The 15,653-nt window shown below is 45.5% G+C and overlaps 1 protein-coding gene across 1 annotated transcript in view; it reads right to left on the bottom strand.

Moving 5' to 3' along the window:
• Nucleotides 1-6,985: 6,985 nt before the first annotated feature.
• TRIM24 (tripartite motif containing 24) overlaps nucleotides 6,986-15,653 on the bottom strand; it is a 54,374-nt gene continuing 45,706 nt past the window's right edge. The window contains exons 14-19 of the mRNA XM_058804970.1: nucleotides 15,075-15,243; nucleotides 14,231-14,529; nucleotides 11,154-11,286; nucleotides 10,118-10,192; nucleotides 8,787-8,936; nucleotides 6,986-7,749 (exon numbers count right to left, since the gene is read on the bottom strand). Of these exons, the coding sequence (XP_058660953.1) occupies nucleotides 7,540-7,749; nucleotides 8,787-8,936; nucleotides 10,118-10,192; nucleotides 11,154-11,286; nucleotides 14,231-14,529; nucleotides 15,075-15,243 (1,036 nt within the window). The 3' untranslated portion in view covers nucleotides 6,986-7,539. The remainder of the gene's footprint in view (nucleotides 7,750-8,786; nucleotides 8,937-10,117; nucleotides 10,193-11,153; nucleotides 11,287-14,230; nucleotides 14,530-15,074; nucleotides 15,244-15,653) is intronic.

Here is a 15,653-nt window from a genome sequence, read left to right as displayed (position 1 = left end):
TGGAGGAGCAGGTGAGTGGGGAATGAGGGGGATCATGCTGGGTACCCTCCCCCAGAGGGACCCAAAACTGCCAGAAAATTCATAAGGAGGGAGTGTGTATAGAATAATAAAATCTGTCAAGTTTTAAATTTTTCATATATTGACAAGAAATATTTATATATAAATTCATTTAAAAATAAACCCTACCTACTCTATTATATACAGGAATGTTCGAAACTCTAAGTAGAGATGTGTAGAGTTTGAAAGTAATGACTTAATGTTTTTATATATGAATGAAACAGTCGAGTGCCTGAAAACAGAAGATGCTCGGGATGAAGGAAATAAAAAGGGCTCGATCCCAACTTTTCTCCCCGCTGTCTCGCCACCCTTCGCTGAGCTGTGCGGTGGTGCTGCCGCCTGGCGGCAGAGAGCGGCACTGCCGCCCCGGCACAGCGCCTTGACCGTCCCTGCTGACCCCTGCTGTCCCCGGCGGGGTGACACGGAACACCGGCGTGGCTGCCGAGCATGGGAAGCGCAAGAGCCGGGAAAGAGCGAGGCGATGTCTGGAAATAGTAGAGGGGTGAAGGAGAGTTAGGAGTGCAGTCAGGGCCACGAGCGGGACCAGGCGATAGAAGGAGTGCAGGGCGGTGGCTGAGAAGAATGACAGCCGTGGCGCCGGTTGTGCCGGGCGGCAGAGGCGCGGCCGCACCGCGACACGGGCTGGGGACACCGGGCGGGCACGGTACGGATAGAGCTGCCCGTGTGCCACTCTCAACATGGCGGCGCGGAAAGGACGCCGCTGTTCGCCACTCCCAAGATGGCGGAAGTGGCAAAAATCACGTGACAGGACGCGATAGATGGCCGGTCGGAGTTGAGTCACACTCAAAATGGCGAATGTGGCGGGACCAGGACAGAGGTGTCCCTGTCTCTGCCTGCTGCCGTTCGCGCAGCTCTCGCCGGCCGCTGGCGCCGTTGATGCCACCACCCGTGTCCCTACACCGGGAAACAGCGCGAAAAATCGCTCTGAGGGCGTTGTGTCGGCGTAGGAGTCGGGTGTGGGGATTTCAGGCAGCCGATAAAACAGACGCCCTTGTGAGGAGAAACGGGCCTTTAATCGTACCACAGCCAACATGGCGGTTTAGCCGGAGATGGCTTCCGCCAGCACCCAAGATGGCGGCGATGGGCGGAAGTCACGCGGTGACACACCAAAGATGGCGGTTCGTCACGCTGCTGAGTGCACTTCCAAATATGGCGGCATCGTGCGCATGCGCCTTGATAAGGTAAAAAATGGCGGCCCGGAAAAAACTCCGGGTGCCTGAACGCGATCCCGACGCCGGCGCAGCGCTTTGCGTTGCTCTCCGCGGCGTTTCCCGGTTCGGGGACACGGGCTGTGCCGCCAGTGGCGTGCGGGGACACGGGCTGTGGGGACGCGGGCTGTGGGGACACGGCCTCTGTGGGGACGCAGGCTGCGGGGATACGGGCTGTGGGGACGGGGGCTGTGGGCCCGCGGCGTGTGGGGACGCAGCAGCCTCGTGTGTCTGTGTGGAACCAGCCACAGCACTGGCAGCCAAATCTAATCTCTGCCAGGTTTGTATCAAATGAGGTGTTTATATCTCGGCTCAGTTCTCTGGGTGTGAAAGTCCTGGAAGCAGAAAAGCTGAGCAGTTTTTGAGCATTCCAGGTGTGCTCTCTGCTGGTCTGTGATGCCCAGAGCACGGGCAGGGTGAGGGAGATGTGAATCTCCTCTTTGCTGGGAATTCTGTGGCACCACATGAAGGAACCGGCCAGGCGTGCACTCTGTGTGAGGCAGGAGATGAACAAAAGGAAGGGAGAGAAAGGGATGGAGCTGAGGGATTGCTCAGACACACATGTTCTTCCTCCTTCTGAGGAAGGCTTTCAGCCCTTGATTCAGTGAAATCTCTTAGGGCTGGGAGCAAGCCAGCAAACCAGAGCTGTGGGGTTTGGTCAGGGGCGTTCCTGGGCTCTGTGGGGCAGCTCTGGAAGGGTGGAGGGAAGGAAATGGTGCTTTAGGGTCTGGGGCTGACACAGCAGCTCCCAAAGGCTCCGATGGCAGCTCAGGGAGAGACAAGGTGTGAACCCTCCCTGTCCTGCCCAGTGGAAACAACTGCCCCAGATGCCAGGGCAGGGAATTGAAAATCCAGGCAGGCAGAACCCACTGGAAGTCTGAGGGATTTTCATCAGGCAGTGCTGAGCTGCTGACACAGAATTCTGCAGGTTCCCAGGAAAAGTGAGTTTGGATGGTTCTGTTCTAAGATATATATGGGGCACAGGGGAAGAGAAATGCATTTATGTGGTAGCTTGGGACACCAGAATATATGGTTCTCAAAGCTGAATTGGCTTTTTGTTTGAAGAGAGACAAAATTAATATGGTAGATTGTTGAAGATGGTGAAAAAGTGGAATGAGAGGTTCTTTTTGACCCAAACTGAAAAGGCTTTTTTGTTTGTCTTGAATTGTGTTGCCTGGCTTAGGGAAATACAGCAGAGCTCGCTTTTTTCTCCAGCCGAGTGAAGTGTTATCTTTTTAATTCAGGAAGGGTTTGCTGTATGTGTAATATTTCAGCTGTAATTCCTCAGTGGGGGAGAGCTTGGAGCAGTCAGACTGAACCCAGCAGGGCAGGGAGGGAGCGCTGCCCTTGTCCAGCAGTGCCCTGCAGGCCGGCAGGGGGAGGAAATCCCTGCTGGGTTGGAATTCCTTCTTCTGTGGCATCCAGAAGGTACCTGAGTTTGGAGAGAGGAGTTTGAGTGTGTGCTTTGTGTGCACCTGGACTCTGTGCTGAGGGTTGTGCTCCTGCTGGGCTTCCAGGGCTCTTCTCTGCAGCCAAGAGCTGAGGTGTCAGTAGCTGTGGTACTGAGGGTGGCTCTTTGTGCTAATTTGGGGTCTCTGGCTACTCTGAAAAGAGCAGGAGCACAGCAGTGACAATGTTTGTCCCAGGGCTGTCATCCTGGCAAATTTCACTTGGAATTTTTCTTTTCTTACATGTTACCCGTAAGGAAAATTTGCTGTGGATGATGTGAAAGGCAGGGAAACAGGGACAACATCTATCCCAGGAGAAGAGGTGTGAAAAATGCGTATTTTATGATTGGCTTTTCACAAATATTAAAATGAATATTATATGTGTTAGGTTAGAAAGTAATGCTGTATTAATTCTCTTAAGTGATGTGTTAAATATAGCTTTAGGTTATAACAAAATGTTAAAATAGAAACTATGCTATGTGGGATAATTTTTTTAAAGAAGGGACTCACACCGAGATAGCAGCCACAGGGCACCTAAATCTTTCAGAGAAAAAGAATTTATTGCCCTTTTATCAGAAGAAACAAACTTCTTCCTGCCTTGCTCAGTCCTGAAGGTGCCATTAGGATTATGAGGAAGAAGTTAACGATGACCAGACAGAATCCTGTGTTTGAATGGAATTTATGCATCATGTATGAGCTGTATGAATATGCAACAGGCTGTTGTTTTTAAGGGTTAATCCTCTGTTAACGTGGGTCCTTTATCAGGCTTATTTTGCACAGAAAGAGGTACCCAGACCCTCCGTAACTCTTTGTTCTTATTGTCTCATATTGTCTCATATTGTCAAATTTGTATTACTGTCATTATATTACTATTTTTATAACCATTTTATTACTATTAAATTTTTAAAATTCTAGAAACCAACTATTGGCGTTTTTCACAAGAGATCCTCTCCTCTCCTCTCCTCTCCTCTCCTCTCCTCTCCTCTCCTCTCCTCTCCTCTCCTCTCCTCTCCTCTCCTCTCCTCTCCTCTCCTCTCCTCTCCTCTCCTCTCCTCTCCTCTCCTCTCCTCTCCTCTCCTCTCCTCTCCTCTCCTCTCCTCTCCTCTCCTCTCCTCTCCTCTCCTCTCCTCTCCTCTCCTCTCCTCTCCTCTCCTCTCCTCTCCTCTCCTCTCCTCTCCTCTGTGCTTACACTGGCTGCTCTCTGGGGAGATGCTACCTTGGGAAAAAGCACTGTTCTGAGATTCCATCCTGCTGCTTATGGTTTGCCTGTGCTGAGAGAGGTGGAAATGTTTCCCTTACGAATGTTGTCTGCCAGTCACTAAAAACAAGACTCCTATCTTCTTGTGTAAACTAAGTTCTCCTTATTTTTCCCAACCTCACTGAGAACACATGAACTGGAGAAATGATCGTAATTTTTTCCCTGCTCCACACTGCATCTGTACCCCTTGATGGTTCCACCAGGACCTGTGATGGAGTGCATGAGAAAAATAAGTTATTTTGCTGATATTATTGGATTCTTGGTATTTTGCTGTGGTTTTGAACTCTTTTCTAGTAAAGCTTGTAAATCTTTTAGATTAGAACAGAAAGCCATGGAAAACCAGCCTGGCTTGAAGGGTTTTTAATAAATAAAGTGGCGGGGCTTTTCTCTCCTTTATGGACACCGGCTTTGAATAGAGTGATTTTCCATACAGGAGAAAACGGAAAGAAAAAGGGGGGGAGGACAAAAGGAAAAGAGAGAAAAGGGAGGCAGAGCAGAGGCGTTAGAAGCGCTCTCCGCGCCGCCCGAGGGCCGGTACCCGCAGCCCGTTCCCATCGCACCTGAGCCGGCCCCGCCCCGCCCATGAATCGCGGCGGATCCGCGCCCGCTCCGCTCGCGGCGGGGATGCTCGTCCCGGGCTGCGGCGGGACCGGCGCTCGGAGCGCTGAGACGGGGCCGGCACCGGGATCCGGGCCCCGAGATCTGGGTCCGGCTCCTGCCGGTGTCTGCTGGGGGTCCCGGGCGGAGCCGCTTCTCCTCGGCGGGCGGGGTGCGGGATTTGGGCTGGGCTGAGCACCGGGATCGCCGCGGGCGGGAGGAGCCGCTCCGGGACGGGCGCTGGGGCCGGGCCCGGCGCTGCCGCTTTGCTCCCGCTCGGCCGGCGCGGGGCTGGGGTCCCGCCGCGGCTCCGGGCACGGTCCCGGTGCGGCCGCGGGGAGCCGGGGCCGTGCCGCTGCCGGGCCCGGGCGGAGGGCGGCGGTTCCCGGAGCGGGCGCTGCTGGATCGCGGCTGGGAGCGGGCGGGGCCCGGGACCGTCCCCCCGCCGCCGCCGCTCCCTCAGCGCGGCCCCGGCCCCTGGGGCGCCGCCTGGCGGACGCGGAGCGGCACCGCACCCCCAGGCAGAGCAGCGCCCTCCGCCCCCGAACCCCGGGGGCTCCCTCGGAACGAGCGGCGCTGGATCCCCGCGGGCGAGAGGAGCCGCTCCGGGCGGGCGCTGGGACCGAGCCTGGACTGCGCCCGGTGTGGGACCGGGGCCCCGCCGGGTCTCAGTCCGGCTCCAGCCACTCATCCGACACCTGGGGGGTGAGACTCGATGCTCTCCCTCCTCTCCCTCACTTTCTCTGTGGCTCGGGGAAACTGTTTGCTCATTATTTCTGGAGCAGAGGAGATTCCAAGTTGTAAAGAGCCAAGAGGATCATTAAGCCAAACGGTGATAAGTGATTGATCCATGTGGGGATTGAATTCAAAATCTTGGCCCTCAGCACCCTCCTCCAATCCCCTGAGCCAGTCTCAGGCTCACGAGGAATGTCCTGCCTGGGATGGTGATGGCTGCTGCCAGCAAGGGAATTCCTATGCAAATGTAGCTCCTTTCCTGCTAATGCTGCTTTACACACCAGCCCCTAGACTGGCTCTAGAGCAGAACTGGCTGGTACCTGGCATAACAGCATAAAACTTTTCCAGTAACCCTGGTTTCCTGCCCTTTCCATCATTTACCCAACAGCTGTAAAGGTGCTCATTCCATGTCCCTTTCCAGAGAGAAATGAGCAGGACAAGTCCATGGCCAAAGTTCTTCTGGAGAGTGTCGGGGCTGGTCCCAGCTGCAGAGGGGCGTTTCCTGCAGGTGTGAGTTCACAGCCCAAAATCACTGCAGGTGCTGAGGCTGGGGCCGCTTTCCTGCCCCAGAGCTGCATGGAGGCCTTGGTGACCCCCACGCCCTGCCAGGAACGTTCCCTGGTTCCCTGGTGTTTGCTCGGTGTGTCCCAGCTGGCTGGAATGCGGGAGCCCCAGGAAGGGAACCAGCCCCTCTTGTCCTCAGTACGTGCAGGGGAGGAGCTGTGCCTCAGTGTCCTGCCCGTGCCACACACACACCCTGGGACGGGCACTGGGATGGATGTGGATAAAGGGCTGCCAGCAGCTCCTCGGCCAGGGGCTGCTCTGACAGGCACCTGGAGATGCTTCAGCCTGGACAGACCCCCTGACACCCCAGAATTACCCCAAGGAACAGCTGCCATTCCCTGGGAATGTCGGCACGGGGCGTTTGCAGAGGGGCTCAGACAACGATTCCCAGTGCCGACCTCCCAGAGCTCCTGCACACCCCCAGGTATGTCCCAGACCCCAAACCCCTTCCCTTCCAGCCTGGGGACATCATCCATCAGCAGTGTTAAAATCAAGGGAATCTTCCCCCACAGAAATGAAACCCCAAGCAATGCCCTTGGAGATGCCTTAAAATAAAAGGTCAGAGTCAGATGAAGTTTGGAGTTTTTCAGGGAGCCAGCTGGAACCACAGAACTGATGGAAAGCTTTCACTGGAGGTGTGCTCCGAGGGCAGAAGCAATCCCAAGCTTGTTGTCAGAGCTTCTGGAAAGTAGACGGAACAAAATAAGGTAATTCATCTTCGTTTTCTGGTGATCAGGGACAGATGGAGGGCTGAAGAGCAGCAATATCTTTCTCTTCAAAGTTGTGTACTCCCAAGTGAATACTGCTTGCATTCTGACATATTTAGAAATGTAGGAAAAGAACAAGAAATTGTGCACAGAAAGGATGCTTTTTCTCCCCTCTTTAAAAATTCACAAAAATGACTGCTTTTGCAAACAAACATTTTTCCACTTAAGACTTTCCCACCAACTTCATTAAACAGAGGTACATCACACTTGAGACACCTGTTAAAATAGTACAGAAATACCACTGGCTCCTGCTGGTGGTGAGAAACATGGCGCAAACCAAAATATTCTGTTCTTTACTTCCTCCATTAGAAACTCTCACACAAATTCCTCTTCTTTGTTTTTGTTTGTTGTTGTTTTTTTTTTTTTTAAAGTTATTTTTAATACCCTCTCCCTTACATTTAAAAATTTCCAGTAACTTCTTTGGGGGCAACTACACTCTCATTATACCAACCAGTACTGCAGGACAACAGTGTTACACCATCTTTTTTCATGGCTTGTGTTAAATACAGTACAGAGAGATCAAATTATGGTCAGCCACATGCCTTTGGTAAAATTAAAAGTCTGGTGAGATCACATTTTAAACTCAGAAAGCCACATGTTGAACTCATGTTGTGTTTTGAAGTTCAATTCTGTACAAACTTCTTCAAAGCAAAGTTAAACAGCTGTCACCCCACGCAAATGGCAATTTCTGAGCTGCTCCAGAAAAGAGATGAAAGGTTCGAACTTCAGAGAAGCTCTTCACATGCCTTGATCTCCATTAGATTTGTGTTTCAGTCAGGGGGTAGAAAGTCTAGTAAATATTCACAAACCTACAAGTCAAAACAGTGATACCAGTGATAAATATTTTCAGTTTTTAAAAAACTTTCTGTAGTAACACATGTGGCTCATTTAAAGAACTGCCGCTCTTCTCCTTTGAGGCGTTTTTTCCGGGGCTGTACAAAGTCATCATCCGAGTCATCGCTAGGTTCTGGGTTATCTTTTTCACTCTGGCTGCTTGGCTGTACAGGGAACTTTCTCTCAGGATAAAGGTTCCTTAGGAGGTCTTCAAAGTAGGCCTCGAGTTTCATGCCAGCATCAGCCACTTCTGAATCGGGCTGTGGGTGAATGAACAACATCAGTGCACTGTGAAATAGCTCTGGACTTAGATCACATTAGCTCTTTTAGGTACAAACTACAAATAAAAACTTATTCATCAGCAGGAATGGCTATGGAGCACAGGGCCCCAAAGAGCACAAAAATGAAGAGTGAGGGCAGATTTTCCAGCCAACAACCACCAATGATTTTTTTTCTCTAACAGGTGAACATAGAAGCCACTCACAAAAGCCACATTGCCTGGGTACTCAAAGCTGTGTAAAGATTCTAAAAACTCTTAAATCCTGACTGGGTGGGAGCAGGGGGACACAGTTGTGTTGTGTTGTGAAACACAGATATGCCCTTAGGGTGTTAGAAACTTTTCTAGCTTACAGATCTTTTAGTTACCTAAAATATTACTTTGTAGATAATGAGTGTAACATGGAAGACTGAGCAGTCCTAAAGTCATCCACAGCCACCATAGCTACCAGTTTCCTGAAGCAGATATCACCAGTGTAGGAGTAAGTCCTAGCTCTCAGGGTGACTGGATGAGAACCCCACAGAAGCCATGTGGAAAAGCCTTTATTCCCACTGTAATTCTCTCTAATTTTGTGGCCCACTCAGAACGTGCAACCCTATTTCTCCACATATTCCCTTATGTGCAGTAGGGGATAATAACTATTACATGCAACTTGAAATCATAAGGGATCCCAGAATGAAAACCCCACTGAATTTAAGATCTGACACAAGCAGGATGAAACCAATTTTTAGATCGTAATGCCCAACATTAACCTGTATGATAAACACTGTCCTTTTCTTTAGCTGCTGTCAGGCCATTCAGCTGTGCTTGCTACCACTCTCCTCCCTTCTGTGGAAAGATCTCCACTGCAGAGTTACCTCAATCCAAAGCAGTGTCAAATCTGATCTGTGTTTTCACTACAGTCTCATCATCAAAGTAAGTTTACTACAATAAATTCTTGTGTTGTAAGTTGTACCCCCATTACAGTTATACTGAAAACAACTAAGCCAACAAAGCTGATAAAGTATCTACTTTTCTAACCTCGTTAAATTCAGCACAGTTTTGGAAAATCAGTCTGAAATCAGCCACAAAATCTTCTGGCTTTGTGTAGAATGAATTGGTCCCTTCAAGTCTTCTCTTGATGGTTGACAAGTCCATAGGCTTCTTGATTATTCTGTAGTAATCAGGGACCTAAGTGTGGAAAAAAAGTCCAAAATGCAATCATGTTCATAATTTATTGTTTTTTAAACACTTAGATCTGAGGGAGTAGGCAAGATTTAGTCTCATCTTAAAAGTACAACTCAAAGATACAAGAACTGCACGTCTAACATAATGCAGACAGTTTCTGGTTTAACAGTGATGTATAACAATTTGTTGGCTAAAGTATAGTCTTTCCAATGCCTATTTTAAAATCAAAGAGAAACACATAAAACCTCCACTAAGTACATATAACAGAGCAAGTGAGTTGGTTTGGATGTTATTTTCAGATGTAGTCAAATAAGCTCTCTATTAAGTTTCAGTCTCAAGACCACCATATGAAATAAATCCTTTGAAATGATGGCAAATTTTAGAGATATCAGTGGTTTTCATACCTAAACTGTGGCTGTAGGATCAAGAGTTTTTTTCTTTAGAAAGAAGAAGAAAGTAAATAACAATGAAAACCAGTAGTAATATGTTTTTTTCCTACTTTCTCCTAACTGGATGCATGTTTTTAATACCTGAATTTATTAACACATGACCATAATATGAATAATCAATTAATCTCTTGTACCATTTTTTATTCTTAAACTCTGTGGAATGTTCTTCAAAATTCTTATTCAAATGGAGTAAAGGCTGCCTAGGAACATACTGCTTTTTGATGAACTCTTTCTCCATTGACTTGTCATGAAGAACACCTTTTCATCTGATCACAGTGGTAGCTCTTTGTATCTTTGGACTCCTACTGCACCCAGGTACTGTTTACCATTTCAAACTAACAAATTTCCAGTCAATAAGAAATTCAATTTCATATTAGTACTATGGAGTATCCCAATTCTCAAAATCAGGTAATGTTTAAAACCCCCAAATATATCCCAATTTACCTTCTCAGTGATGTAACTCAGGGTATGAAATCAGCAGTGTTAGAAATTACTTTTTAAACTATTTTTGAAGTATTAAGTAAAATCACTTATTGTGGAATTTTACTTGTAAATCCCCTGCCAACCCAATGCTTCAACTTTTAACTTCCCCCTTCAGACAGTTTGAATAAAACTAAGTATGTTTAATACATTGAATGTCTGTGGAATTTGACTTATGATAATGGACTTTAGAATGCCACTAGAAACATGGCAAATATGCTGCTAACATAAAATAGAAAGAAGTAAGGTACATACTGTGGGAGGAACTGGATCTTGAAAGGCAGGACTCATTTCATGACAGTAGAGGTATAGCAGCAGTCTTTCACACTTCTGTGCCAAGAAAAATGGATACTGAAGTAATTCAGGAATCCTACACAGCTTATTCTAAAATCACAAACTACAGAAAATACAGAACTCAGTATTCCCCCTTTTTCTTTGTGTACACCTATATAATTAACTGGATCTTGAACCTTGAAAGAGATTCTGAAAAATACTTCTGTGTGATTTTATGCTTGCTGGTCCGTTATTAGCATCTTTACAAGGCTTATAACTTACATTTAATGCAAAATACAAACAGAGCACATGTAAATAATGGTGTGACAAAGTCTGTCCTCCACACACACACACAATTGATGGGCAATGTGATCTGTCCTAAGATAAGAACACCAGGTGGGAATTGCAGGAGGAGCTGTCTGGATGCTTGCATAATTAATGCATTCCAGAGGTAGGGAAGTGATGATGGCTGTGACTGATTTTGGTACACATGGGCCTACAAAGGGCACAAAATGCTCCTGGAGCCTGGGCCAAATGGCAAAGTGACCTCTGAGGCTGCGGGGCAGCTTCCAGGTGGATCCCACCCCTGCAGGGCACATCCAGCCCGAGGATGGGAACACTCAGGTTTGGACAGGGGAGTAACAGGTGGGGATAAAATCCTGATGTAGCTCCATGGGTGCTTTGCTGCTTTGCAGTTGTGCTTTCTGCAAACCTGCATGATTCCAGCTGACCCAATGTTACAGCCCTTCCGACCTGCTTATATTACACATTGCACTGGCAACAGTTAGATACTGTGTTAGCAATAAATCCCATCACAATCTCCTGCATAATCAGGGTCATACATCGTGAGCCTGGGAGTCTCCATCATTCTACATGTAGACTAAGACCCAAATGAAATACTCATTTCAGCATATTTACACAAGTTGCCAACTGAAAACAGATAAACACTGACAAAAGTTTCTAACACAGCTCAAAATTGCTTCGGCTTCAAAGTTTTAAATAAAAATTTTATCCTTACCCTGCGGTCTATGGGTGCCAAACCCATGGTGTCTTCTAATTTTCTTTTTTCAGAGCTGTGAGCAGGTTTATCACAGTCATATTCAACTTCTGGCTTGGACAAATCCCGACAGAATGTACAGATCCACTCTCCACTAAGGAAGACAGACAGACACATTGAGCTCAATGAGGGAGCATTCCTTTGTGGAAGGCTTTCCACATACTTCTGGGTAAATCCCTCAGCTGTGGGGTGAGTTTTCTCTGCATCTCTGTTGTTTTCTTGGTGGTGGTACAAAAGGCTGCTGGCAAAAATGCTTTACTACAGCTTTGTTTCCTTTTAGTGGCACTGGTGCCATTAATGGTGTTCTAGCAGAAAGAGAGACGGATGGTCTCTACCTTTGTCAATCCTGAGTTTTTTCATTTGAGCTCACAGGATTTAAGGACAGCACTATGAAAGCCCTGTACAACCATAACTACAAAGAGACTGAAGGAGTCATATGGGCTGAAGAGAAGGCAAAGTCTTAGTGTTATATGGTGAGAACTACATGCCCTCTACAAGCTTGATCCTACAGCACATTACTAATCTACAGAGATTACCATAGACAGGATTCTTTGTAAAACTGAAAACATTTAATATTCATGAATTTACAAGTTTGCATAAGACAGTACTGGAGATCTAAAAATCAGTATGAGATTATAAGATAATTAGTTCTGCAAGCTATGTCTACTGATTGTTGAACACAATTTTTGAACTTGAAAGTTTTGGAAAAAAACCTATGAAGAGTCTATTTTTTTACTATAGTTCTCTGCAAAAAGAAACTGCATGCTTGCAGATAACCACCAGAGGGCTGAATTGTCACACAATAGACAGAATCTAGCAATAACCAGTTGTGAGACCAAATGTATGCATTTACCCAGAAGTATGTTATGATAAACAGAGTCTTCATCAATGGGAAATAGTTTCTGCAGCACCCTTTATTTCAACAGTAAGGCAGAAGAATTCACAGATTTAAAAAGAAAATCTTACTGTTTTCTATTCAGAGTGATGCAAAGATTTTCACCATCTGCCAGTTTCAGCATGCAGTGCTGAATGATGGGCATTTTGCTTCAAGAAGTTTTACTTTCTACTGTCTTAACTTCACAGAGTGATTTATGACAGTGTCATCTCTGTGCCTGGATTAGCCTCACAGAAATGATGTGGCAGATACACAAAAATTAATACAGGCTATGACCTAGAGACCTTGAGATACAAGAAAACAAAGAAAAAATTAGAGGAAAGAGGTGTTAAAATATCCAAGACTCAGAAGGAATGTGGTAGGTTGGAGTGAAGGAAAAAAGATGCTGTGGCCTTATTAATATACATGAGAACATGGTTTTAAACTGAAAGAGGGTAGATTCAGACTGGATACAAGGAAAACCTTTTTTACAGTGAGGACACTGTGAAACACTGGCACAGATTGCCCAGAGAGGTGGTGGATGCCTTATTCCTGCAAACATTCAAGGCTAGGTTGGATGGGGCTCTGAGCAACCTTTCCTAGTTGAAGAAGTCTCTGAGTGTTGCAGGGGGGTTAAAATTAGAGGATCTTTAAAGGTCCCTCCAACCCAAAACACCCTGTGACTCTGTGAACCTATGAAATTTCTCTATCCACCTGAAACAGGAAAAAAAAACAACCATGAAAGCAGCAGACTGACACCCCTGACACAATAATAACAGAATTGTTTTGTGTGTTTGAAGGAACTAATGCTAAGAGATTAAAGTTTGTTTGGCAAATTTAGAGTTGGGAGGGAAAAAAGCACGTAACCCCAGAAAGATGAGAACATAAACCTGATACATCAGGAGTCAGGAGGAAACTTCACCTAACTGCTCTGGAGCCCAGGAACACAGAGTACCTGGAGCAATATTGCACCTTTACAGATCTGAACACCTGCCACCAAAGTGGGTTTTGGCTCTCTTGCCCTCAGACATCATTACCTCAGTTTCCACTGAATGATCCAGAAAAAATGAAGCATTTTAAAGACTTGCTGTTGAGTATTTAATTTTAACAGAAACAAAGTCTTGTAATGCATAGTTATCTGCCTGCCTCAGGATTACTTTTTGTTTCCTTGCCAGAAAAGATATTTATTAATTTAAGTACTTACTGTAACCTTACTGGGTTTTCCTTATGGCATAAAGCTGTAATGTAGCATTACAGCTGGAAATTGAAGTTTCAAAAAGTAAGAGAACCATTTTGATATGCCATTTCAACTGACATTTAAAAGAAAGACACTTCCAGAAGTATGCCTGTTCAGAGTAGTACAGAGATGATCAACCTGCTAATCAAAGTTGCTATCCAAATGTTTTACACCGGTTAACTATGCTGATATTTAATCAGAAAACCTAATATTTAGAAAAGCATTACCCAACGAGCATGTTATGACCAATGTTTCTATCCTTTAATGCAAACAAGCTTATTGCATGACATTTCCAAGCCGGGGCATTGACAAATGCCCTTTATTTCATTTAAAGACACTAATTCCAGAAGCAAATGCCAGTAATGCTTATAACAATAATCTACTTAAGGCTTGATTTTGAAAGTCAAGAAACTGAGCAATGGTTTTGTAACAGCCAACCAAGAAAGCCTAATGCTTGTTTCAACACTGGCTGTTATAAAATATGTCAGTCACTACACATCCCATGCTTGGAGTCTAGCCATGTTAAGCACTGAAGTAATATATTTAATTCAGATTTTTCCTGTAGACATATCTTCTTTTTTCTTTTTTTTTATAAAAAATCATTATTATTAAGGAATTTAACTATTTTCATTCACCCTTAAAACATTTTATGACAGATTGCTAATTCTGTGTCCCAGTTTTAATAATAGATGCCCTAGATGTGATCTTGCTTAATTGTCAAATAAGTGAAGAATTTTATTAGATTTTGTAGAAAAATTACAATTAAGCTGAAGTTTCATGAAAATTCAGATTTTCTCCATCCTGGATAAAAGACTTTAAAGAAGGCACTGCTCTTCCTCTGAGACTGAAACTTTTTACCCTGGGTTTCACAATAGAAATCAAATGTCTTCTAGTGCAATTTTAGATGGAATTTATAAAGTCAATTACCTTGGAAAGCTCATCAGTGTAGGGACATGACAGGAAAGATGGAATACTTTGGGACACTTCTCACAGCAAAGGAGCTTCCCTCCATTTTGGCATACAGCACACCAATCTTCATTGGGATCATCCTCTTTTCTGCCCTCGCCAGCGTGGGAGGATCCCATCCATCCTGTTTTCCCAGGGAATGTGTTCTCCTGCAGTGCCCCTGGCTGGTCATCTGTGCTGTCTGGGGCATCTGTTCTTAGCAGAGCTTCCTCAGGAGTGGAATTGTGACTGGTATCCAGCAGCAAGGAAGTAAGTATGGACTGCAGGAAGAAACAAAGGAAGTCAGATTACAATTATTTATGTGAATTTACATGACCCTAAAAATGTGCTAACTGACCTGAATAACAGATTTATATACCAGCAGCCATACAACTTGCTACATGCATGCAGAAATTACTAACATCTATAACACAGGCAAATGAACACCAGAAATTAGCTGTGAAAGGCTATTTACTGCTCCACCAATAAAAAAACTAATCTCTGATGGCCCAAAAATCTAGTACCTTGTTTATGGATATTCCTGCACTATGACTAGAAACATTTCCTAGCAGCACCTGAAAATGTCATCTCTGAAAGTTATTCCTGGATTTCCCAGGTTTTCAATGGATAAAAGCAGTCTGATCACACCATTTAATTTAATTGGCAGTAGGCTAGTTTGATTTTGAATTTCACCTCTTCCTTTTACTTTGTTTTTTAGTTTTCCCCTGAAACAGTTCCCAAGAGAATACAAGTAAATTATTTTAGTCCCCATAAATACAAAATGCCCTCCCAAGAGAAAGGAGCTCTTTCCAGCTGCAAACATTACATTCCGAGGCCGGGGTTCCTCCTCCATCTCCTCCTTCACCACCACGATGGGGAAATCAAAGGTCTCGTTTGAGGGACTTGGCTCCTGCTTAATTCTGATGGGCTCCAACATAACAACAGGGACTTTGTGTGTGGAATCAGCTCCTGGTGGCCTGCTGGAGGAGCCAGAACTGCAAATGACAGGAAGAGGCAGGAAAAAAAGGAAATTGGCAGTCAGAACTGGACACCTTTTGTACACTGATGCTTTCCAAGACCTCAGGATGTGAATCTACTTTGTTTCTTTGAATCCTGAGTATTATTCTCTTTATGGAATGCAACATCCAAGCTTATTTCCTTTGATGTATACTGAAAAAGCATTACCAAATGGGAAAATTTTAATGGCTCCACCATTAAAATTTGAGAATTACTCATGGTTTGACCCACTAGTGCAAAATTTGTAAAGTTCAGTTTCTTTCAAATCATGCACAAAAAAGCACCTTCACTGGACATTGTAAACTACACAACCAAAAAAAGCAGATAAAATACATATTTATATTATCTTGGGAAACTTAGAGCCTTGCAGCTCCACCAAAACTTGGAC

Source organism: Ammospiza caudacuta, chromosome 5 (genome assembly GCF_027887145.1).
Source record: "Ammospiza caudacuta isolate bAmmCau1 chromosome 5, bAmmCau1.pri, whole genome shotgun sequence".
Lineage (NCBI taxonomy): Eukaryota > Metazoa > Chordata > Aves > Passeriformes > Passerellidae > Ammospiza > Ammospiza caudacuta.
Note: the sequence above shows the minus strand (reverse complement) of the source record. Positions and strands in the feature narration are given on the sequence as shown.